Source organism: Urocampus carinirostris, chromosome 2, assembly GCF_059441175.1.
Source record: "Urocampus carinirostris isolate Australia breed hairy pipefish chromosome 2, RoL_Ucar_1.0, whole genome shotgun sequence".
NCBI classification, from domain to species: Eukaryota; Metazoa; Chordata; class Actinopteri; order Syngnathiformes; family Syngnathidae; genus Urocampus; species Urocampus carinirostris.
In genome coordinates, this window is record NC_142350.1 from 66846498 (window position 1) to 66873604 (window position 27107).

General features: G+C 41.1%; 1 protein-coding gene across 1 annotated transcript; it reads right to left on the bottom strand.

Annotated features, from left to right (window-relative positions):
* Positions 1–175: 175 nt before the first annotated feature.
* On the bottom strand, positions 176–26658 carry sh3bp5b (SH3-domain binding protein 5b (BTK-associated)). Its single transcript, XM_088328144.1, has 9 exons — positions 26382–26658; positions 22843–22905; positions 17202–17330; positions 6723–6887; positions 6513–6643; positions 6407–6449; positions 4904–5114; positions 2421–2741; positions 176–552 (listed from the first exon to the last, which is right to left on the bottom strand). Exons 1-9 carry the CDS (start codon positions 26445–26447, stop codon positions 353–355), a joined length of 1329 nt encoding a protein of 442 aa, XP_088184270.1. The 5' UTR covers positions 26448–26658; the 3' UTR covers positions 176–352.
* Positions 26659–27107: the final 449 nt, after the last annotated feature.

The window sequence follows — 27107 nt, forward strand, 5'->3', positions numbered from 1 at the left end:
ACTGCTATAGAAATGCAGACCATTTACCATATATTCCTTTGCTGATCCGGCCTACCTGAGAACAGAAACTCTGGATTGGACCTTTTTTTTGAGTTTGGCATCCAAGCTTCCTTATAAAACCCTAATTGGAGAAAACGGAGAAGGGGGATAAAACATTTCCAGAACCGGAACAGCATACAGTGCAACATCTTTTATTTAACAATGCCACACGCCACCTCCGCACCACACCAACTTCGGTGATCTTTTAACAAGAAGATACTAAAACGGATGAGTTTGTTTGTTAAAGAAGAGTAAAAAAAAAACTAGTGTCTCCTTCCTGCCATTGCCTAGAAGAGTTTTGGCGACAGTTCTCTCACAGTGCCTTCACGACCACGGTCTTCTGGGTAAAGTTGTCCGGGGTTTTGGCGTCGCTTCGTTGGCGTCGCAGGTTGAGGAAACTGAAACGAGCCTCCAGGTTGAAGGTGCGCTTGCCGCCGCCATTTTGGTTCCGGTTGTTGTTGACGGTAACCGGCCCGTTGTCCATCACCACTTCGGCACCCTCTGCTCGCTCACCTGAGATGCGAGGAGGGACGTGTCAGGACTGCTTGGGGCGCGTTTCCGAAGATTTTTACACATTGAAAAAGATCGGGGAGGAAAATATATTTACCGTCAATTCTGGACTATAAGCCGCTACTTTTTTCCCAAATGTTCAGCCCTGGACACCGCAGACAAAAGTGCATATATATTTTTCCCACCCTTACCTTTGGAAATATACACTTTTTTTTCCTTGGATTACTTTCAACGAGACCCGGACTCTGCAGGTCTGCATCAAATGATAATCACCGGGATCATTTTACGTTCATTCAGCAGACCTTGAGATTCTTAAATAGTCAGCATGTGTTAGTCAGGTCGGGGCTTCGACTCAGTCCCTTCGCTGGAAACAGGCGATTCAACCTAGTGGTTAGAGGTATAATATGATGTGTCTGATAATTAACAAGCATCAGAGAAACAACAAATCTGTTCAGATTCTCCCCATTAAAATTGCGCAGTTAAAAAGGACTTCATTCCTCAATGTGGATGCGTGCGGCTAATATACCGGTGCGGCTTGTGTAAGTAATAAATCAGTTTTCCTCCCGAAATGTGGGGGGTGCGGCTTATAATCAGGTGCGCCTTATAGTCCAGAATTTACGGTAGTTGTGATGGCTTAGCCAGGCACAACGCATTACCAACAGTGCTGTAAGCACAGTTGGCAACAATGTTCCCTGTCATTTTCCTTACGGGTCTGAGCGTTTATACAAAGTCGGTGAGCAACGCTTGAAACAACAGTGAGCAACGGCAATCCCAAGTGTGGCAACTAAATCATTATCAAACATGTCCAAAACTTGACATCACGTTACATTTTGCGGAGTTTCCGGCAATGCAAAATGATTTTTCTCTTTTGAATGAATTGACTCATGTACGATTGCGAAGGTTGTACGGCCTACAAACCTCGTTTGTTCTTACAATTCTTTCACAAGATATCCATTTCTTTTTTTTTCCTGATATATTTTGTCGCATCATATTAACATTTTTGGGGCTTATTTTGTCGGTTCTAAGATACAAAACTGTACTTAATCACATTTTTTAGCCGAAGTACAATGTTGGCAACAAGATTGACTTGATATAATTGGAAATTATTTGAATGCAACAGCAGTTTTTCCTTGTTTTTTCCGTGTTTTTTCTACTTTTTAAAATTTTTTCTGCTTTTTCTATTTTGTTCTATTCCCCCCCTTTCTTAAGGTCATTTTGTGCATAATTTTACATAATATTTGGTCATGTTGGGATTAAAGAAGCAAAAACAACCTGAAGAGCCGTTTAGGACCCGAAAGAGCCGGTTCCTTTTAGTGAGCCGAGCCGAAGAAGCCGGTTCTCTACTAACTTTACTCAACTTCGTTCTACTTCGACCTTGACTTCAAAATACCGCATTTAGAACACAACGTCAGGGGAACCTGTGTATTTAGACCTTCATGCACTGTAATTTTGACTTAATTCGCTTCTTAATTGGCAATTTAATCCCTCATTTTTGTGATCTGGTTAGAATTTCTTGTGCGCAGAAAAGCTCTGGGTACTGCGCAATTGTGCACACACAGAGCTTAGAGGGAACATTGGTTGGCAATGTGTTGTTCACAGATGGTGACTACATGAAGGAGTCATTCATCAAAATATCAGAACTCCTATTTTTAGACTTCAAGAACAAAAGTGAAATCATGCAGAAAATTAAAGAGCCGCCTCTCGTGCCTCAATCTAGTATGGCATCGAGAGCATCCACAGGCAGCTTTTTGACTTTTGTCCACATGTACTGACAGATTCTGATAGTTTGACCCGACTAGCTACTACTAATTTTAGTCATTTCAAACACCGTCACCTGATACTGAGAGTATCAGATATCTAAGGCTACTCACCTCTCTCTAGGTCGCAATCAGGCGACGAGGCCCCGCTACATTCGCTGCGAGGGCCGAGCACGGGCGAGATGAGTCCGAAATCCGACAGGGAGACTGTGCCGGGCAGGTCCAGGCTGCAGGGCCTGGATGGATGCGAGGACGAGGAGGAGCCGCCGGACGGGGTCGGTGACGGACAGGAAGAGGTGAAGGAACAAGGCGACTGGAGTTCCTGGGGGCTGCTTGGTGAAGAACCGAGACTGCACGTGGAACGCGTCTCGGAGTCGTCTTCGGACGCAAAACTGGCACCGTTGCTTGCCTCGTCCTCCATACTCACTGACATCACTGTGGTGGGAGGGAGAAGAAGATGAGGGCTAAAATGGAAAAGGTAGACCTGTGTTTTTCAACATTTTTTAAGCTAAGGCATATTTCTTTCATTGAAAAAAATTCAGTGGGACACCACCAGTCCTTGCCCTTACATCTCCAGTAGCAGTAAATCCAAATGAAAGATGGCCTTCGCTACGCTAGACCGCACAGGCACACAAATTAGATAATTTCCCACAGTACAGTGCGAAAATTACTGTGTGATGTGTACAGTGATAACATGGCAGTAGACCCCATGCATACGAAATCATTTGTCTTGTGACGTTTTTATTATATGGTGTGGAAAAGTTCCACTGTACGACAAACAAATTGATGAATGGTCAGAGTTTCCGGCAATGCAATTTTTTTTTCACTTTTGAACGAATTGACTCATTTATTATTGCAAAGGTTTGACGGCCTACAAACGTCATTTGTTTTTACAACAATTCTTTCACAAGATATCCATTTCTTTTTATTTCCTGATATATTTTGTCGCATAATATTAACATTTTGGGGGGCTTATTGAGTCGGTTGTAAGATACATAACTGTATTTAATCACATTTTTTTTTGTGAAAGTACAATGTTGGTAACAAGACTGACAAATTATTTGAATGCAACACAAACCTTTTCTTTTTCTATTTTTTCAATTCCTTTAAAAAAAATCTGATTGTGTTTATTTTTCCCAGGTGTTACTTTTTTCTTTTTGTTCTCTATTTACCTTTTTCCTTTGTTTCCTTTTCTTTTTTTTCTGGCTTTTTTCTAAAATGTTCCTTCTTTTTTTCTCTTCCTTTTGTTTCTTTTTTCTCAGCTTTTCACTACTTTTTCATTTTGGTATTTTTTTTTTCTTTTTTGGTCTAAATCCCCCTTCCTTTAAGTCCTTTTGTGCACAATTTTACATAATATTTGGTCGTGTAGGGATTAAATAAGCAAAAACAACCTGAAGAGCCGTTTGGGACCCGAAAGAGCCGGTTCTTTTTAGTGAGCCGAGCCGAAGAAGCCGGTTCTCGAAAAACTATACTGACTTAACTCAACTTCGTTCTCCTCAACCCATGTATTTTTACCTTCATGCACTGTAATTTTGACTTAATTTGCTTCTTAATTAGCAATTTCGAGCCCTGACTTTTGTGAGCTTGGCTAGATTTTCTTGTGTGCGGAAAAGCTCTGGGTAGTGCGCAATTGTGCACGCGCGCAGCTTAGAGGGAACATTGGTCCCACAGAGATCTATGGGTCCCCAAAATTTAGTCTTATCTAGGTTGAAATTGTAAATTGGCGACAAATATATAAATAAATATATAAATCTATATATTCATTCAGTTTTAATCATCACACTTAATTGGTAATACAAAGCTGTTATCACTTCAGATTTTTCAGTTCACAAAAATATTGTACATTATACAAAATAATATTAGTCTGTATATTCAGGAAGTTTTAATCACTTCAGATTTTTCAGTTCATATATTCTTGGTGGTTTGCCGTCCCGCCACAGTTGTAATGCCTTCTCAAGTTCCAAATGCAGCAACGGAATTTCCATAGCTAATTCGTGGTTTTCATTGTGCCGATCCAATGTGCTTTTCTGAAAGTTCGTATTGCGAACTGATTTATGCAATCCAGTTTTTTTGTCACGCTGGATGCACGCATCATGTAGCCTCCATTATCATCCTCCTCATAGCGTCACCAGGAATATAATTGAGTCCATTTTTGCCGGAAAAGTCATTTTCTTGCTAGGAGTATCCATTTGTTTATTTTTCGTCGAATCGTTCGCTTCAAAACATGTGTTTTCCTTGCCTTCGCGGTTTTCTGAAGAATTTCTCCGGTGTTTTTTCATGCCAAAAAAGGGATAATCATCAGATATTTATCACACATTTGCTTATTATTAACATTGTTATGGCGTGTCAAATGTTTGTGATGATAACCGGACAATTACCTAGAAGATTTTGATGAAAAAGAAGTTTCATGCGGTGCCCCTTAGAACAGGTTGGATATTGTACATCTTAGGAATTTTGTACAGTGCTCTTATTCTTTTTCCAAAACCAAAATTCATTGATGTCTTCTCTCCTAATTTTGAACGTCTGTTAAACTATAAGTTTGCCATACATTTTCCCAGTATGTGATGGAAATTTCGGAAGGGTGTTATAAATCTTACTGGAAATGCCATCAGACTCGGTCTTGCAGTCGGACGAGGGGTCCCTGACGCTCTCGGCCCCGACGCCTCGTCCCCGGGGGCCCATCACGGAGCTACGGCGCCGTTCGTGGATTTCGTCGGAGATGGCCTCCAGGTTCCCCAGTGCCGCCTTGTACTCGGCCTTGGCCTGCGATAATTTGGCCTGTCGCTCGTCCACGGTCTTTTTCAGGTTCTTTAGGGGAGGAAGGGGATTGGTCACAGTGATTGGTTTGTAATTAGGGCTGCAACGATTGGTTGACATTGTCGGCAAAATGGAAATACAAAATAGATTCCGTTGTCGACTATGGTCACCAGAAACAGTTAGGCATCTTATTAGTTTTTTTGGATTGGAATGAGTGGAGAGGTGTTGGGGATAGTTGGGATGTTTGGACATGTTCTAAGGGATGTGCAGGACATCTCTATGATGCGGCAGGGGTAAACCAGTGAAAGCTGTTGGAGCCTGCTGTTGAACAGTGTGTTGTGTCACCCTGACCCGAGTGACATGGCCGCTTTCTTGTGCCCCGTTTCATCTGGAGGAACGAAAGCGTGACCGACTTGGGTGCCGAGGTGCTTAACTTGTTTGGGTGTTTGGGCATTTGGGTTAGTCATGGTCCAAAAATTCTGGTGTGTGTTTTTTTGCTACTTTTTCCCTTTTTATTTTCTATGTTTTTGTATGTGTTTGTCTTGCTGTCGGTCACTCCTCTTAAGGGATATGACCAGGGTAGATAGATAGATAGATAGATAGATAATAGATAGGCATCTTACACTACAATAATCTCTTCTGAAATTTGGCTCATGTGCAATAGCATCTCTTTCTAAAGCAATAACATAATACAATAATCCTCTCAAGTACAGACCATTATGAAAATTTCTCACTTCTTTAGCTTTCTAAAATTTTTAGTAATTTCAAACACCGTCACCCGATACTGAGAGTATCAGATATCTAAGAGGCATGTTCTGGTCAAGCGTCCCTGGTCCACATAAAAAGAGGAACTGATCGATAGCTCGTGCTCTTTTCTACTGCCCTGTATGGTAAGCGCTGGATGCGCAGGGATGAGTAGGGTTACTTTAACTGGATTACTTTCAATTACTTTTGGATGACTCCAATACCAAATATGCTAATAAAAGACAAAATAAACTAAATATGAAAAAAAAATACTAAATTTTGTGCAGGCTTAGGGAGTAACGGAATAAATGGAATACAGAAATGACTCCGACAACATCAAGTACGCGTATCAAAACATCTTAAGTTTGGGAGCATTTTAGCTAGGATTGGACAGAATCCTAGAATTTTGCAAAGCAGACCTTGCGTATCATGGCAGTAACTTTGTGATACGAGAACATTTTAAGACAACGGAGTCATTTCAATAGTCGGACTATACCATGAGTCGACTATTGGACTATACTACTGTATGAGTCAACTATGAGAATGATCGATAATTGCAGCACGATGTTGAACGAGACAGAAATGAGCCTTTCGCGTACCTCCAGCTGCAGGTAGAACTTTGCTTTCATCTCAAAGTAGGGCCTGTGGGAAAGAAGATGACGTCATAAGGATTTCCACCATAAAATAAGAAATCGATGAAATTACTTGGACTTGTTGATAGTGCGTCGAAGTTTTTTCTCCAACTGTTTCATCCGAGCGACGGCCGCCACGTGCTTGGCCGACGTCTCCTGATGCGCTGCCTCGCTTCGGGTCTTCTCAAGCTCCGCCTCCATCACCTTGCATAGCCAATCACAGCTTATTAGTATTTTCATCAAGGAAGATAATGTCCAGTTCGAAGGGTGGTCGGATGCTGACCCGTTGCGTGGCGTGGTTGAGCATCTCCTGCCAAGCGGAGTCAAAATGACGCCGGTCCTCCTCCTGGAGGCGCTGTTCGGCCAGGGAGATGGTTTCTTTGGCGGCACGGAGGACCTCAGAAGCCCTCTGGAAGTCATGTGTGGCGGTTTGGGCCTCCAACTGGGCCTGAAAAGCGCGAGAAAAATGCAATCCGAATTGAAATGTGTCACTCCATAGGCAATGTATTGATACAATAATTCTCTCACCGTATGTAATTATGTTGATTGGAGGGACATTGTCAAGTACAGACCATTATGACAATTTCTCACTTCTTTAGCTTTCTAACAATTTTAGTAAATTCAAACACCGTCACCTGATACTGAGAGTATCAGATATCTAAGACCACGCCCATAGATGCATGTTCTGGTCAAGCGTCCCTAGTCCACATAAAAAGAGGAACTGATCGATAGCTCGTGCTTTTTTCATTTTGTTTCTGTCGAATTTTATGTTTGTTTTGCTGGAGATCAAAGAGATCAAAGCCAGGAGAGAAAGCTTACCACGTGTTGTGAGTCATAATTTTATTTATATTTGGTTTCTTTTGCAGCCTGGTTCATGCTGGAAGGGGGATGACCTCATGTGCGGTCCCTTCTCAAGGTTTTTTCATTTTCCTCATGCAGTGTTCATTTTACCTCTGAAAAGTGATGGGTCCCGGGGACTCGCATGCTCAAAAATCTATGGGTATCTATATATTCAGTCAATTTTAATCATCACAGTAATACAAAGCAGTTATCACTTCAGATTTTTCAGTTCACAATATTATACACTATACAAAATAATATTGCTGAAATATTTATATCTTATTGCATTTTAATCATCACAGTTAATTGGTAATAAAAAGCAAGTTATCACTTCAGATTTTTCAGTTCATATATTCTTGGTGGTTTGCTGTCCCGCCACAGTTGTAATGCCTTCTCAAGGTCCAATCCATTATCATCCTCCTCATAGCGTCACCAGGAATATAATTTAGTCCATTTTGGCAGAAAAGTCATTTTCTTGCTAGGATAATTCTTTTGTTTATTTTCTTTCATCGAATTGTTCAAACTCAAACACGTGTTTTCCTTGCCTTCGCGGTCTTCTGAAGAATTTCTCCGCCGTTTTTTCAGGCCGGAATTATTGCCGTTGTTACCACTTTCTGTGTTATGTTTCGACTTATTACCGACACTAAAGAAATTACCAATTTTCTGTTGATTTGCACCTAGTACCAATTGTTTTTTCGGAGGCATACTTCTTTCACTCAACAACCGCCACAACAATGACGTCATCTCGAAGAAACGAGATCTCGTTTGCCGAGATCGGCGCGAGACCAAAACAACAATGGCGGATCTGCCTGACGAAAAGTTTGGAGTGCGGTAAATCTTTGTTAAAAAAAATAAAATAAAAAAGTAATCGCACCTTGATTTGACCCAATGCGTCCCCAGCAAAAAAGATGCGTCTAGGACACAGGGATGCGGGCACGAGAACACCACTCATGTTGAGGTTTTTGAGTTTTTCCTTGCCCTCATGTAGGTTTTAGATCAGGGGATGGTGTCATAATAGTCTGTGGTTTGCAATCATCTGTGGTCTGTGCAGCCTTTTGAGACTCTTTGTGATTAATGGCGTGACTCGACTTGATAAACCCAGAATATCCCGTTTTATTGGATTGTATTTGTTTTATTGTAATAAAAACCTCATTCTTCTCAATACAATGCTTGGGTTTACTAGTCTCTCTTCACAACCAGAATGTTGATTTAAACAAATGAAGAAAGAAAAAGTCTGTGGTCCTTCAAATGCAAACAGGTATTTCGCCCTGCTGAATCACCCAAAACATCGGCCAAAAACGCTGACATCATCACGTGCTAGCGCTAACTCGATCAGCGTGGCCGTTTAGCACGTTGGCAGGCGTAGCGTGACGCCGACAACAACCGCCGCCTTGTCGGGGTCACGTTGGAATGGAGTCCGCAGTCTTCCGAAAGCAAAAACGCTGACGTCTCTAAACGTCCGGGAGCCGGGTCAGCTGCGGACGGGGTTATGCCATGTTTTGTTGTTTACAGGTGGTTTTTCCGCTTCAAAATTGGATTTTTACATGCGGAAATAAGATTAAAAAAAAATTATAAGCTAATATAATGGGAGAGGTGAGGGATTTTGTTTTTGTCCTCGTTTGGCCTCAAAAGCGGTGGTTGGCAACCAACGGGCCGCGAACTGGTGCCGGGTCAGTAGGAAAGAACAAAAATTCTCCTTATATCTCATCTCATTAGCTGTATCGTTTATCCTCATTAGGGTTGCGGGGGGGCTGGAGCCCATCCGGGCAGTGGGCAGGGGACACCCTGAACTGGTTGCCAGCCAATCGCAGGGCACACGGGGACAGACAACTCGCTCGCTCATTCACACCTAGGGACAATTTGGACCGGCCAATCCACCTGAAATGCATGTCTTTGGAATGTGGGAGGAAACCGGAGTGCCCGGAGGAAACCCACGCAAGCACGGGGAGAACATACAAACTCCGCACAGGAAGTCTGGAGCTGGATTTGAACCCACGCAGGAGGTTCCCATGACATGAACTGTGCCGCATATGCGCTAACCACTGCGCCGCCGTGCTGCCCCTTCTCCTTATATGTTGTAAAAAAAAAAAAAACTAAAAAAACTTGTTTTTTGCTAATAGTTTTTATCCATGTATAATGCAGATTCGATTTTTTTGATCAAAAAAAAGAACATTAAGTCCAGGTTTGCATTATACACATGGTTTTCTATATGATCGCTTTTGAGAAATGATTGTTCAGTCGAAAAATATTGCCGACTTCAATTTACCAACATTGGATGCAAAGGGAATCGAGCCCGGATTGTGCGAGTAAAAGCGCCGAATCTTAACCACTAGACTTCAAAGGATGTAGATGACATCGGAAAAGGCATTGAATTTTACCTACCAAGTACGTAGGGCCATGATTAAAGTCATATATTGTCAAAGTAAATTATGAACACAATACAAGAATAAAATTTCCAATGCATTTATTTAATGTTTTATTTTCAGATACAACAAAGGGTTGTCGTCATGCTTTTTTCTGCGTTTATTTATACATTTCAGGACGACTCAATTTTCTTCATTCTCTAACAATAATCCGTGGTGGCACAGTGAGCAAAAATTGTGTGATGAGATAATACTGAATATCTATTCCAATGTCATCTACACCCCTAGCAGTCTAGTGGATTTAGGCCTATTATAATTATTTAGAATGTTATCATTGGGTCAGGTTGCGAGAATATTGTCAGACCTTAAACTGATCTGTGGTAGGGCTGCGCGATTAGCCGAAATCGAATCGATATTGCGAAGTGACTTAGTGTGATTGTTTCATCGCAAGACACTGCGTTTTTTGCAAGGATGATGAAGAAGAAGGATGGTTATAGTCCCATGTTTGGCCATCCAGAATTGTCACAGTTTAGTTTTAACGAAGCCGGCCAATCAGAGGCAAGTTCATCTACACTTGCCAATAAAGTTTGCAAGCAGTGTGTGCGAGACTGTGATAGGCTGGTGTATGCTCATTGAAACAGCCAGTGTGGGGCAGGCGTGCACACAATTAGCCACCAAAACAAATGACGACACACCACGGCAGCTAGTAGCCTTAGCGGCTCGTTATATTGAAAAGAAATTCATCAATTGAATCGGTTTCTGGGGAAAGTCAGAAGAGCTCAAAGAAATGTTGATCACCAACGGGTGCTCCGTGGATTGTTATCAGGTCCGGGAATCAACTGAAGCGACATCAGGAGAGAAAGCAATAGCGAGTTTGCGGGTCCTGACTCGTGCTACAGCTAGGCTTGACAACTCTCTTAAGACACCCCATTGGAGGCTGTATTTCACCAACGCCAGATCCATTACCCAGGAAACACATGATCTTCAGCTACAACTCGAGTAAAACCGCTATATTCAGGACTCTTGTATTTTAATCATCGAGGAGGCCTTGCTGAAGTCGCGCTAATCTGATTCTATCATCCAACTGCTCCATCCAATCCAACATGGCAATCAACAATGAAATGAAATGATCTGCGTTTATGTAGCGCTTTTCAAGTCAATGAAGACTTCCCAAAGCGCTTTACAATGTGCAGTGCAAGTCATGTAAGGTGCTTATTGGGGGCATTAGGGGGTTCAGTGTCCTACCCAAGGACACTTCAACATGTAACACGGAGGAGCCGGGATTCGAACTGCGATCTCTTGATCCCAAGACGAGCGCTCTACCTCCTCAGCCACTGCCGCCCCGATCATGCAGCTAGCCAGCCGCTTTCTAAATCTGAAAGAATAAGCCCTCCAATTTTCTTATACTTTTGTATAATGAAATGAAATTAAATGATCTGCATTTCTATAGCGCTTTTCAAGTCAATGACTTCCCAAAGCGCTTTACAATGTGCTCCACATTTCCCAATAGCGGCCTTGCAGCCATGTAAGGCGCTAACCTGCTTATTGGGGGTATTAGGGGTTCAGTGTCTTACCCAAGGACACTTCGACATGTAACATGGACGAGCCGGGATTCGAACTGGGATCCCTTGATCCCAAGACGAGCGCTCTACATCCTGAGCTACTGCCGCCCCTAATAATGACTACAAAGACCATTTTTTTTTAAAATGCAAATCTGTTTTAAGCTGTCGATCAATAGTTGTTATTTTGTTACAGTCGTATACTCTCCGTTGGATAAGTTCTGACAAAAAATAGCAATAAATCAAAAATTGGATCAAAATTGCAATACATATCTGAAAAAAACAAATCACAATTGTTTTTTGTTTTTTTTTTCAAAACCCTGCAGCCCTAGTGGTACAGAATAGGTTGTGGACCACTGCTAAAAAGCTAACTTGGGACCAGAAATTTAGTTTTCAAGAAATTACGAGAAAAACGCTAACTGAGCTTTTATGAGGCGATTGTGTAAGAGAGCCGTGGATTGTTGTTACTGGCATGACTTTCCTGTGTGATGCAAACGCATTTCAGCTCAAGCGGAATGACAGAAGAAGAAAGCGGGAGGCGTTCGTGGCGGCGGCGACGAAAGCTTCGCTGCAAAACTTTAACCCGCAAATGAGTCAACACGAATCATCATCTCTTCTGGTAGCACGCCACACCTAGAGTCAAAACCTCAATAAAGCTTGCGTGGATCTGATGTAGAGCTATTTTTTAACTGGCAGCGCATTTACCTTTAAAAATACATGCGATGCCACTATCAAAAGCCTTGATTTTTTTTTTTTTTTTTTTTATCAACCAATGATCTTCTACTGGCAATGGACTCTGGCGCTTCATCACTCTTGCTGCTGCTAGACCTTCGTGTTGCCTTTGACACTGTGGACCATAATATCTTACTAGAACGGTTGGAAAAATGGATTGGTCTCTCAGGAACTGTCCTCTTATGTTTCAGATCCTACCTCTCAGATAGGACGCACTGTCTAAATATGGTGAAATGACATCAGAGCCCTTTAGTGTTACCTGTGGTGTTCCGCAGGGTTCAGTACTTGGACCCCTTCTTTTCAGCATTTACATTCTTCCATTAAGTGATATTATTCGCAAGTATAATATCAGTTTTCATTGCTATGCAGATGATACTCAACTCTATCTTCAGATGGAGGAATCTGCCACACTAGACTGGAAATTTGGAGGCCTGCCTCACTAAGATAAAAGAATGGATGTTGATGAACTTCTTGCGCCTTAACTCTGAAAAGACCGAAATGCTAGGTATTGGTTCATTTAAATGCCGTGAGTTGTTCTCAAAAACTGTTCTGAACATTGACAAATGTAATATAACCCAGAGTGACTCAGTTAAAAATTTAGGTGTCATGTTTGACCCCGATATGTCCTTTCAAACACACGTTGAGAATATTACTAGAACGGCTTTTTTCCCATCTTTGCAACATTGCTAAAATTATCCCTGTGCTGTCTCAGCCGGACGCGGAGATTTTAATTCATGCCTTTGTTAACTCCTGTCTCGATGACTGTAATCCACTACTCTCCGGTCTCCCAAAGTCCAAAATCAAGAGCCTTCAACTGGTACAAAATGCTGCAGCGAGGTTTTTAACTAAGACAAGAAAGTTTGATCACACGACCCAGATTTTAGCTAACCTGCATTGGCTCCTTGTTAGCTTAAGGTGTGATTTTAAGGTTCTGTTGGTAGTATACAAAATCATGCATGGACTTGCTCCCTCATATCTTTCAGATTTAATTTCGCCCTATGTTTCGGTCCGGAGCATTTGCTCTCGAAATGCTGGTCTACTAGTGATCCCAAGAGCCAAGAAGAAATGTCCAAGCTCGAGAGCTTTCGCCATTTGGACCCCCGTGCTGTGGAATGCCCTTCCCCCTGAGATTCGATCTGCAACCTCAGTGGAACTGTTTAAATTTAAGCTTAAAAAACACTTCTATTCTATAGCATATGAATAACCTATATTTTATGTTGACAATATCTGTGTATTATTTGCCCTCATGTAGGTTTTAGATCAGGGGATGCTGTAATAATAGTCCGTAGTTTCAAATAATCTGTGGTCTGTGCAGCCCTTTAAGACTCTTTGTGATTAAGGGTGTCACAAATAAACATGACTTGACTACTTTTGATTATTACAATGCAGTCATAACATAATCGTAAAAACATGGTAGTAGCAAGTTGTTAATTTCGAAATGTATATAAAACTGGGAGCCCTTCTGTTAGCATATATTGTTAGCATGTAGCCGTTAGCATAATTTCTTAGCATGTAGCTGTTAGCACATAACCATTAGCATAATCTGTTAGAATTTAGCCGTTAGCATGACTTGCCAGCATTTGTCCCTTAGTCAAGTCAAGTCATGTTTATTCGTATGGCTTTATAGATTTAAACATTTCCACTGAGGTTGCAGATCGAATCTCAGGGGGAAGAGCATTCCACAGCACCGGGGCTCAGATGGAGAACGCTCTCGAACCTTAGCATAACTCGTTAGCATGTAGCCGTTAGCATGTAACTAGAGGCAGTGGATTGTGCAATAATCTGTGGTCTGTGCAGCCGTTTGAGACTCTTTGTGATTAAGGGCGTCACAAATAAACATGACTTGACTTGACTTGACTTCAACCTGACCAGTAACAAGAAAGTAGAGTACCCCTACTCCACAGTTTTGCATATCAAAAAAAGGTAATTTAACTCATCAAAATGTTGAAAAAAACATGTATAAGAAATGATTTTACAGGAAGCAATCAAGCAAACACAAACTTAATTCAATCGTTGCAGGACTGAAGATGAGGAGCCCCAGTTTTGCAGGGAAAATATTCGAATGGGATGTAAACAAGCCTCAACGAAACGCCTCTAATTACATCAGAGTTGATTCGCCACGTGGACTATCAAAGACGGCGGCACCAAAAAGGAAAGAAGAAAAAACACTTGAGTGACCACAAAGACTTCATTGTCGCATGCAACCAATCGCGAAGTTTTGGGACCGGGTCACACATCGAAATGCTAATTGACGTGACTTTTTTTCTGCACCTGAACGCAGGCAGATAAGTGAAGCCGTAACGTCCTTGTTCGGCTCAAATGAGGACAAAGAAGGACTCTTTTGAAAAGCGATCCTCGTTAAAGTGAAATGGTACTGGCCAGCATTTTTTTAAGACTTTGGTCTGACTTTGCAAAAGCAGTTGATGACGACCGTAAAACGTCAGCAATGAAGAGGAAAACAAAAAACCTGGTGAACATCAGAACGGACTGAGAGTATACGACTGTGACAAAATAACTAAAGATCTACACATAAAAACTGAATACAGAATTGCAGTTGAATAGATGGTCTTTATGGTCAATACTCAAAAGTACAACGATATTGGAGGGCTTCTCCTTTTAGCAGGGATGTGATTGAGGTGAAGAGAAAAAAGTCGGAAACCTAGCCAGGGGTTTGGGGGCCGCAGCCCCCCCGAAGCTCCTGGGTTTTAAGCAATTTACTTGCCCAAAACCATGCTTGAATTATTCATTTACCGTAAATTCTGGACTATAGAGCGCACCTGATTATAAGACGCACCCACCACATTTTAAGAGGAAAACCGATTTTGTACATACACAAGCCGCACCTGTATATAAGCCGCGTGCGCCCACATTCAAACATGTAACACAAACACAAAATTAGCCTAAACCCGACTTCAAGTCCCGCGATTGAAACTAAATGTCCTTTCATTAAAGTCCACAGTCCAAAAATCCCAGCCGGCAAAATGATATCGGTACTTAAGGTTTGATGGAGACCTGCAGAGTCCGGGTCCCGTTGAAAGTAATCCAAGGAAAAAAGTGTATATTTCCAAAGGTAAGGGTGGGAGAAATATATCAGATGAACACATTTACTCACGCAACTCCTTTTTCTTTAACCAACTTTTTACCCCCTCTTTTTTCCTCGTTTGTCCCTCACCTTTAGCGGTCCCCACTTAAACTCGGCACCCCGCGTTTGTTCCGCCCCTCATTTTTCGTTCACCCGTACAAAACATATCAGAATAAGTGTCTAAAATAAATACAAATAAATTACAAAAATATACAGTTGCAAATACATATTATGCATGGGTTACACATATTCACAAAGAGAGACGGTACACCGAGAGAGTTTTCAAAAGCTTTATTAATAATAATATAGCTTTCATCCCAAAGGGTGGCTGTGACAGGGCAGTTAATGGTAGCAACACTCGAGCGCCGCTGGCGGCCGTTCGAAAAATTACATAGATTGGCCGCATCACTGAATAAGCCGCAGGTTTCGAAAGTTAGGGAAAAAAGTAGCAGCTTATAGTCCGGAATTTACGGTAAGTAACATCTTTAGAAGAATAAATAACAAAATAATTTGCCCACATACCTGATTTTTTCGTAAATAGAGCAAGGTCAGTCAGTGATAAGGTCTTTTCTTCTGAATTGTTGGATGGCAGACTTCTTCCATTCTCGACGAGGTCTTAGCGACTAATAATGCTAACAAGCTAGTACGTTTAGCGAGACGTAATATATTCGAAGGCCAACATTGGCTAGCAGCATTAAGGGCAAAGAACTGAAATCTCATTGGCTTAGAGAGAGATGGACACATTCGAGCCCAATCAAATTTCAGTATACTGAATTCCGTGTCACCCCGACATTGTATGAGGAAATGTTGCCCCGACTCAAGTGATTTGAAAATAAAAGTACGCTTTAAGAATCAATAAATGAAGGATACATACTATATTAAACTTAAAATACGTAAACTATGGAAAAAGTGAAAGTGAAAAAGTCGGAATTCCGACTATAGTCGGAAAAATCACATCCCTGTTTTAGAGTAAGGTAGTTGAATGAGAGAGCGGGTGGATAAACGGAAGCTACCAACACGACTTCAGCAAAGTTTCTGCTATGATTGAAATACAACTGTCCCAAATGTAGCAGTTTCCCACAAGTTGTAGCTCCAGGTCATACGTCCATGGGTAATGGATATGGCGTTGGTGAGCTACATGCTCGGCATTAGCGGCTTAAGACAGCTGTTAGCCTAGCCGCAGCAGTAGTAGTTTTGCTTCCGACGCAGTCTTAGTTGATTCCCGGACTCGAAAACAAACCACAGAACACCCGTTGGTGATCACCATTTCTTTCCGCTCTTTCTCAGATATTTCTCAGAGATCGATTTAATTGATGAATTTCTTTTCAACATATCGAGCCACTGAGACACTAACAGTAGCCGTGCACAGATTTTGTTTTGGGTGGCAGCTGGGTCTGGGAAAATGGATGCTTGACAGAAGGCACAGTCGCGTGCACACACTGCTTGCAACCTTTGCCTCGCCTTTATTGGCTAGTGCCATTAAAACTTGCCTGTGATTGGCCGAACTGTGACAATTCTGGTTGGCCAAACACAAACATGAAACTACAAATCCTGGAAAAAAAACACAGTGTCTTGCGATTACACAATGGCACTGCAACCCATCAAAATATCGATCAGCCCAACTTGCAACTAACTTATTCAAACTCAGGCTAGCTTCGTTTCCACTAGTATTAGTGATGTAGGCAAAAAGCGTATTCCCAATTGGTTGCTTTAATTGTAAAAAAGGGGGCTTCTACTACTGGTACCATGGACGCACCACAAGCGAGAGAGATGCATGGTTTAGGCAGCATGACAAAAGGAAAGGGACACCAACTCTTCTCAGCGAGATGAGGGAGAAGGCAGAGCAGGTGTCTGTATTTTATGTGGGGAAGTAAACCGCTACCCAAAACAAACATCTTGGAGAGGGATAGGCGCCACACGGCTGTACGTTACCAAGACACACAACAGGAAGAGTTGCTCCTACGACCCTAGCGCTAAAGGTGAGCCGTGAACTGAGCCCCATTCAAAACGTCTTCAAACCAAGACATGGGGTGTATTGTGCACTAACGTCAACTGCAATCGGAGAAAAAGGAAATACCAATTGAGGACTTTCCAGGTTCAACTCACTTCCTCATTCAAAAGAAGGAAGTTGCTGAAAGACAAAACCTTACAGAGCGCAAGTAAAGAAAATGAAATACAATTCTGACCTGCCGGGCCAATCGCCGGGCCTCCCAGTATGGCTTGGACTCGTCCACAGCTTTCCCGATCTTGTTCAGGAGCTCGTCCAGTTTGACTGTGGCCTCCACCAAGACTGAGCGGAATTTTTGACGGGCATCCTAGACAAAAACGAAAAAAAACAGTAGAAAAACAAATTATGTATTTATAGATATTAATTATAGAGATAGAAAGCTAGAGAGCTAGATACAGTAAGTAAGTCAAGTAAAGTTTATTTGTATAGCCCTTAATCACAAGAAGTCTCAAAGGGCTATACAGACCCATGACACCATCCCCTGATCCAAAACCTTCATGAGGGCAAGGAAAAACTCAAAAACCTTAGCAAGAGGAAAATATAGAAACCTTGAAAGGAGTGGCACTAAATCAGCACATTTCCATTAGCAGTACCCTCAGAATTTTCAGTGCTTAGCGAAAGTATTGCGCCACAGAAAAAGACCGTTTAAGTTTTTTTTACCAATGTTGAGCATGGCAAAACGCAGATACAGCAGAGAATATGAAAATATGGATTTTATTATTTTGAAGACAAAGCATTTTAAGTGAAGCACTTTAGGTTTCATTCAACTTGCCGCTAATTTGGCATTAAAGGGAATATTATTATTTGAAGTCGTTTTGGTATTGCTGGTCATTTTTTGGGGGGAGGTTGTTGTTTTTAGAAGTGCGAATGAATTCTAATCTGTTTTAGACTGCACAATTCTTTCATTCAATAATTTTGGGTAGTAGAATTTTTTTTCTGGTTTGGGTTGCAATGGTGTGTCCTTGATAACCACAGGTATAGATGAGTTGTGAAAAGGCTGTTCATTTTATCATATTATCCCACTGTTTTTAGTCATGGTACCAGAGACGAATGTTCATTTTGTTGTGCGTTTCACATCTATCACCGGTAGTCCAGTGGTAAGAATTTGGCGCTGATTCTGGCATGGGTATGGCAAGTGGTACACCAGCAAATTTATGTTGTGCCATATAGCTCTTTTTTCTGTTCTTTTAGCCTAAATTGAACTGGCTGTTATCAGTTATCCATTATTAGATATTGGTGGGAGCAGAGGAGGCTTATGCCAGGTGGCTCTTTTTTGCCATCATTTACGCCGAAACACTTTTGTCAGGGGGTGTGCCATTCTTGTCTGCCTATAACGATATGCATGGTTGTTGCTGCGATACATAATGCCCGGTCAACAGAGTTTTTTGCGACAGAAATAACAATTTGTAACTCAGTACTTATTTTAAATTAGTCAATGTTTTGGTTTTTTTTGGACGAATCCTGATTTAAACCCTTGCTAAGCGAGCGAGAGAGATGCATGGTTTAGGCGGCATGACGAAAGGAAAAGGACACTAACTCTTCTCAGCGAGATGAGGAGAGAAGGCAGAGCAGGTGTCAGTATGAAAAACACTATGATATGAATTAGCCAATCGGCATCTGGGATCTCAAGTGCTGGGAAATAGGCGTGAATCTTGGATGTCCGAAACATGCCTTGGTGGTAAAGAAGCATCCATTGTTTGTTTGTTTTTTTATAAAATTGATTTTTTTTTTTTTTTTTTAGTTCATGAAAGAGTGAACCAGTGATAACTGAAGTGCGAAGAAGCAAGTGGTCTCTGTATTGCTAAGTGCATTTTTTTGGGTCTGGGCCTCTGAAGCCTGCCATTTCGCTGGGACCCATTATCCCCAGTCGACTACTGCTGCATGCAAGGGCCAGCAGAACACCTGGTAAAAATGAGAGGGAGGCTACTTCCCAGATTTTTGCATAACATTGGGGGTTTTGGTCCCCATTACGAGAGATAAATAGAAGAAGAAGAATGAAGAAGAATAGAATAGAGAAGAAGAAGATGAAATATTGCTGACTATGAGATTTCTTAAAATGAAACAAAAAATGTGCCGTTTTAAAGATGACAATCTATAAATATCTATACATCTATATCTATAGAGGAAAATTGGCTTATTCCACCAATTAGAAAAAAAACTGGATAAGATGTATCGAAACAGGAAAAAATATACTTAAAAAGTGCAGAATTTTCTGACAAGGAGAAGGGATATAATTATTTTTTGTTCAATCCAACAGTTGGATAAATCAAATTAACATTTTTTCCCCCTGAGTGGAGCAACTCATTGGCCATATCTGACAATTTTGAGCCATAAAAGCCACGCGGGAGACTTTCACCTCTTCTGTAATGTCACTGACCTACAACCATATAAAACGTGGCCCAGATCGCTTACACTGCCGCCTAGAATAAGAAATTTTCAAAAGGTACACACCCAAAAAACATCCATTTCAGTAACAGCAAAATTTGATGATGTGATATTTCGAGGATCACAGAGCAAATCAATAATGTAAACATTTTTTAATCTTAAAACATAGGTTACTGTCTCATTATTGTTTGGGAACTGATACGCATTAAAAAATAATAGATAAAACTGTCGCTACTCTTTTGTAAGTGTATAAAGCAGGGGCCTGGAAGCTTTTTGACCCAAAGAGCCGTAATAGCAAAATTATTTTTTTTCCCCAAAGGTGCCTGTTCCTCATATCCTCATTCCTTAAAGTGATTAGCTGACAGCAGCAAAAACACATCCTCTCTGCTAGCTTTATGTAACGATTATATGGAGCAGGGGTCGGGAACTTTTGTTGATCACAAGAGCCATAATAACAATGTTTTTTTTCCATCCATCCATCCATTATCTGCACCGCTTATCCTCAGTAGGGTCGCGGGGGTGCTGGAGCCCATCCCAGCTATCATCGGGCAGTGGGCAGGGGACACCCTGAACTGGTTGCCAGCCAATCAGGGACAATCTGGATCGGCCAATTCACCTGAAATGCATGTTTTTTGGAATGTGGGAGGAAACCCACGCAAGCACGGGGAGAACGTACAAACTCCGCACAGGAAGTCCGGTAGCTGGATTTGAACCCATGACCTCAGAACTGTGCTGCACACGCGCTAACCACTGCGCCGCCGTGCCGCCACAATGTCTCCTGCCCACTGCCCGATGATTGCTGGGATGGGCTCCAGCACCCCCGCGACCCTACTGAGGATAAGCGGTGCAGCTAATGAGACAATGTCTTTTTATTTCATTTTATTTATGAGAGAGAGCCATGCCGTATATTTTAAGACAAATTTCAGCAGAACCGCCAAATCCGCTCTCCAGACAAAAATCGAATTTTTCAGCGCATTGTATTTGACTGTGTGACATTAGATGATCTGATCATATTTATGAAATAAAAATAATGCCAGAGCCTGTGTCCCATATCAACAAATATGCAACTTCAATTTGTCTCCCTCCTGCAATTACTTTAAATCTTTGATGCTCATTTCGACCCGTATTTTTTTCATGAATAATGGTTTCGAAACTAGGTGCAAACAGAGTTCTTTTGTGAAAATGACACAAAATACTGCAAACAAGGATACTGACGTATTTATATCCGGTGCAGATGGCACAGGGCAGAGAAGTGTGCTGTGTGCATAGCTATATCCACCCCTACCGCTCACCCAATCAAATTGCTCTGAGTGATTGGCTGGCGTTTCTGGGTGTTTACAATTGGTTCTGTGGGTTTTTATCATAAAGTGTCTTAACAGTGGACCGAAATTGTTTAATGAGCTACAATGTAAAGGATTCCTTAGCGACGTACAGCCAGAACGGGGTCTGTTTGTGTGACACCTTGACTTGGACCAGACCATTCACATTATTAGCACTACGTCGGCTATGCACGCACTAGACTGGACTCTGCGCTAAGAGAATTGGAATGCTATAGATGAGATTTGCATGAGGAAAATTATATCTCAGAACCATATATACTCGAGCCATACCACCCCTAGTATAAAGTAACAATTTGTATTGACTTCAACAGAGATTTATATATATATATAAAAGTGACAAATCTAATTAAGAAGCCACTTCGTTTTCCGGCTGAATTGGTCATGCAGATGGAAATAAATGTCGGAGCAATGAAGGATTATATACATTTGACTATAAAGGATTTTATACGATTAAATACATTTATTGAGTGCGATGAAGATTTTCACCGAGTAGGCTTAAGTTCAATGAGCAGTGAAAGTTCAGGGCACCCTGGTAGAAAATATTGTTTACAGGAATGGCGGGAACGGGACGCGAGGCTGATAAGATAGTCAGCACTTCCGACGACGCAGATAGGCCCTAATGACGGAGGACGGCAGGCATTGTTTGAGAAATGCTCTCCGCTGTTTTGAGTTTTCCAAACATCGCAGCGAGGTGGTGGAGCTCACGTTGGGCTTCATTAGCACGCCCATGGGAGGAGCCGGCACACCATCTTGCAGAAAGACGTGGGCCGAGGGAAAAAGGCTGGAAGACTTCAGAGAAGGCTTCACACAGACTAATTCGACCGTACTCGATGGAGTTCACTTACTGTATTTTCCGCACTATAAGGCGCACCGGCTTATAGGGCGCACCCCCTAAAAATAGTTTTTGGTCCTATATTTTCCATACATAAGGCGCACCGGATTATAAGGCGCTACAATGGGAACGTCGACAAAACAGTCAGATAGTTCAGTCAAACTTAACATTCCGAAAGCTTGCTAAGAAGCAAATACGTGTCTCAGAAATGTACGGAAACAGTGTCCTTATGATGTCACCAATCACTCAAATGCATCGTTCCAAATATCATTCGGAAGGTTCAAGTCTTGGGATTCAAGAAATGCCAAACATTTCTTAGTTTCCATTTTATTTTTTGCTGGCAACTGTGCGGAAAGCAAAGTAAGAATTTTATTGTGCAAGGAAACGGGGTTCTTTACTGTGCATATGACAATAAACACTTTGAATTGAATTGAGTTTAAAAATGGACTCATCACAGAAACATCAAGATCGTTCTAAAACGAGATACTGGGAAAATATAAAGCCGCATAGCTCACCCAAGTTCTCTTGCAGCCATCACGTTCAATAATGATACGTAACCATGGTCTTCTTACAACCGTGAGTGTAGTAAATCCAGGAGAGTAAAATATTTACAAATACAGAATAGTAAAAAATGTTTTCTTTATGCCGTAGTGCAACCCAACGTGTGATTCACATTCATCTTTTTTGGCCAATAGCAGGCTTTGTTTCGCCCCTTTAGCCTAGGCGAGCCTGTAAATGATAAAAAGGATCCGCCCCCTTTACCTCCGAATAACTTTAGCCAATAGTGACTGATTTAAATGATGATTGACACATTGGTTAGGAAATGAAACGCCGGTATATAAATCCCAGCATACACCGCGGACGACTTCGCCTTCGGGGGAAAATAGAATCGGCGGCTGCTTGCCTTAGTTGCAAGACGTTGCGGGTTAATATTGATCAATATATAAGGCGCACTGTATTATAAGGCGCATGGTCAGCTTTTGGAAAAAAAAATAAAGGCTTTTAGGTGCGCCTTATAGTGTGGAAAATACGGTAGTTCAATTATTAATGAAATTAAATCTGCCCCCGTGTGAAAATGTCGACTTTTCTTGTTCATCTTTTCCATTAAGAGACGAGCGTGCGTAAATTGTCGGGTGAATGTAGGTTGTGTTTGGTTAATGGAGTCAGATAACTAATTAGAACAATTTGGTAAACGGAATATTATGATTTTTAATTCCCAACAGCAATAATAATCCCCGCAGCACGTGTCTTGTCACACTGACCTCCAGCGCAGTCTCGCATCGGTTGATGTCGTCCGAGGATTGGTTGAGTCGCTCCAGCTCCCCCTACGGGACAAAGCAAACGACACAATTGAGTTGACAATGGATAATGTTACATAAAGACGTCACTGTCCCTCCCACGGCGCTGGAGAACGGATTGGTTTTACTCCTATTGAGGGTTAAACTCAAAACTAATCAAATTTCCAGCTGCATGCCAGAACCAAGTGTGTAATACTGTGGTATTTTTATGGATCACGTTTGGCCGAACTTGGTTATTAAGCGTTAAATAGAGATTACAGAAAAAAGTATACAACCAACAGGTTTGTAAGTGCATCCCGTTAAAGTCACCGCACAAAGGATGTTTTCCTAAGTTTCTCGATTATCAATTCATTTTGTCTTGCCTAGTACCATAAATTCCAGACTATAGAGCGCACCTGATTATAAGCCGCACCCACCACATTTTAAGAGGAAAACCGATTTTGTACATACACAAGCCGCACCTGCATATAAACTGCATGCGCCCACTTTTAAACATGTAACACAAACACAAAAATAACCCAAACCCGACTGCAAGTCCCGCGATTGAAAATATTTATAATTGTTTTAACTTTCTTTGGCATTTAGCTGCTATTTTATGATAAACGGTATATATGCTTGTTTATGTTTGATTACCGTAAATTCCGGACTATAGAGCGCACCTGATTATAATCTGCAGCAACCACAATTTAAGAGGAAAACAGATTTTGTACATACACAAGCAGCACCTGTATATAAGCCCGCACCTGTATATAAGCCGCATGAGCCCACATTTAAACATGTAACACAAACATAAAAATAACCCAAACCCGACTTCAAGTTCCGCGATTGAAACTAAATGTCCTTTATTAAAGTCCACAGTCCAAAAATCACAGCCTGCAAAATGAACGGAAAATGATACCGGTACTTAAGGTTTGATGCAGACCTGCAGAGTCCGGGTCCCGTTGAAAGTAATCAGAGGGAAAAAAGTGTATATTTCCAAAGGTAAGGGTGGGAGAAATATATCAGATGAACACATTTACTCACGCAACTCCTTTTTCTTTAACCAACTTTTTACCCCCTCTTCTTTCCTTGTCTGTCCTCACCTTTAGCGGTCCCCACTTAAACTCGGCACCCCGCGTTTTTTCCGACCCTCATTTTTTACCCGTACAAAACATATCAGAATAAGTGTCTAAAATAAATACAAATAAATACATTACAAAAATATACAGTAGCAAATACATATTATACATGGGTTACACATATTTACAAAGAAAGACGGTACACTGAGAGAGTTTTCAAAGCTTTAATAATAATAATATAGCTTTCATCCCAAACAGTGGCTGTGATAGGGCAGTTACTGGTAACAACACTCGAGCGCCGCTGGCGGCCGTTAGAAAAATGACCGCATCACTGAATAAGCCGCAGGGTTAAAAGTTAGGGAAAAAAGTAGCGGCTTATAGTCCGTAATTTACGGTATGTTTTTTTGGCCCTCTCATTGGCTGGCAACCAGTTCAGGGTGTCCCCTGCCCACTGCCTGGAGACAGCTGAGATGGATGGATGTTTTTTGCCACCAAATATTTTTAATGACTTACAACTTATCGTAAAAGTATTCAATGAATACCAGGACGTGAATTTAAGGTACCATCACTACCACTCAGTCTTCATTTTATAGAAATATTAATCCAAAATGTAGCCTTGAATTTACGAACATATCATAGATTATCAATGAAGTTAAAGTTTGGTTGTTACCTGAGCAAATCTGATGTCATTATAAGCAGGGTTGGGTAAAGTTACTTTAACTGGATTACTTTCAATTACTTTTGGATTACTCCAATACCAAATATGCTAATAAAAGACAAAAGAAACCAAATATGAATAAAATGACTCAATTTTGTGCAGGCTTGGGGAGTAACGGAATACATGGAACGGCAAAAATAATGTTGGCAAGCTGTTTGGATTGATTTTCATTTTGTTTCTGTCGCATTTGATGTTAGTTTTGCCGGAGATCAAAGAGATCAAAGCCAGGAGAGAAAGCTTACCACGTGTTGTGAGTCATCGGTTTATTCATATTTAGTTTCTTTTGTCTTTTATTAGCATATTTGGTAATGGAGCAATCCAAAAGTCATTGAAAGTAATCCAGTTAAAGTAACCCTACCCAACCCTGATTACAAGTCAACAAATTGGCAAAATGGCCAGCCCCCGAGTTGGTTAAAAACTGAGGTTTTTCTTTTGCTTTTTTAATCATACAACAAAATCTTAAAGGGACAGTAAGTATCAGCACCTCCTGGTGGTGAAAAAAAAACTATTAAACAAAAGACCAATAATGATTTAAATAAGCAGAAAAACATGAATTATATAAACGTGCAATTTGGGACGGACAGCTAAAAATTTTGGCTTCAGCCTAGTTGATTTAGGCACGTTTTTGTAAATTATTATTATTGAATTGTTTTGTGCAAATATTTTATTGTTCCTGTTTGTTAATTAGTGGTTGGTGCTGTTTTTATGCTTTGCCTTAATCAACTTCATTTATACATTTTTCAAAGATACTCGTAGATCAAGAAATGAGCATTTGTTTTACATAACATGGGCCTCACCGAAAGGGAGCTGACAAAAACTGTCTGCCATCTTTGGGCTACGGGTACCTAAAAATCTCAAAAAGACTGGGCAGAAAATGAAAAGTAAAAGGGTGCATTTTGGCGACTTTGAGTCACTGTAGTTTGTATCTTCTTGGGCTTTTTAGCACTCATTTTTAGCTGCACTAAGTCAAGTCATGTTTATTTGTACAAGGAGTCTTAAAGGGCTGTACAGACCACAGATTATTGCAAACCACGGACTATTATGACACCATCCCCTGATCTAAAACCTGCAAGAGGGCAAGGAAAAACTCAAACTTCAAGTCAAATCCTGTTTATTTGTGACACCCTTAATCACAAAGTCTCAAAGGGCTGCACAGACCACAGATTATTGCAAACTACAGACTATTATGACACTTGACTTGACCATCCCCTGATCTAAAACCTACATGAGGGCAAGGAAAAACTCAAACCTCAAGTCAAGTCCTGTTTATTTGTGACGCCTTTAATCACAAAGAGTCTCAAAGGGCTGCACAGACCACAGATTATTGCAAACTACAGACTATTATGACACCATCCCCTGATCTAAAACCTACATGAAGGCAAGGAAAAACTCAAAAACCTCAAGTCAAGTCCTAATGAGCAACGCGGGGAATTAGTTGTATACTGTAGTACGTTTTTTGTTGTTTTTCCCCCAAAATATTTTCCTTTATTTAAATATATTTTACTTTAATGTGTGTGAGGGTGAAATCGTTAAAATGTCAAAATCAATCGCTATATTAATTCACAGAATTGTTTATAATACATTTCAATTCAATTTTGTTTGCAAATGTTGCTTTAGTCAAACCTCGTCAAACATAAAATATAGAGAAAAATAAAAATATATAAGGTAAGAATAGTGAAAGGTGAATTTAAATATATTTGAAGTATTTAGTTGGAAAAGAACCGAACCTGGATTCGAGGGTCCACATCTTCATCTTCGTAGCTGGCGTCGTCGTCACAGCGACTGGGGTCCATTGTTGGCTTCGTTCGTCACAGTAATTCGGGTCAAAAAGCTGCTCCGACGACGGACATTTACTTCGACGTGTTTTTATTCTATTGTACGTTATTTTGTTTTCTTGGCACACAAAAAAATGAGCGGAATCTAGCCGGAGTTCTTCTTTTTCTCCGCTTTACTTGAGCGACTGCTCTCCTTTTTGTCAGCTTGTCGCCCCGCCCTTTCCGGTCCTTGCCTGATTTGACAGGTCATTACCGCTGTCACCCTGATGACTGTTTTTGGTTACGCCCCCTCATTTGCATACAGTCCAGCGTTGAGAACCTTGACTGGCTTTTCGAAGCTGCAGTGAACATTTTATTTATTAACAGGGTTGGGTAGGGTTACTTTAACTGGATTACTTTCAATGACTTTTGGATTACTTTCAATGACTTTTGGATGACTCCAATACCAAATATGCTAATAAAAGACAAAAGAAACTAAATATGAATAAAATGATGACTCACAACACGTGGTAAGCTTTCTCTCCTGGCTTTGATCTCCGGCAAAACGAACATAAAATGCAACAGAAACAAAATGAAAATAAATCCAAACAGCTTGCCAACATCATTTTTGCCGTTCCATGTATTCCGTTACTCCCCAAGCCTGCACAAAATTGAGACATTTTATTCATATTTAGTTTC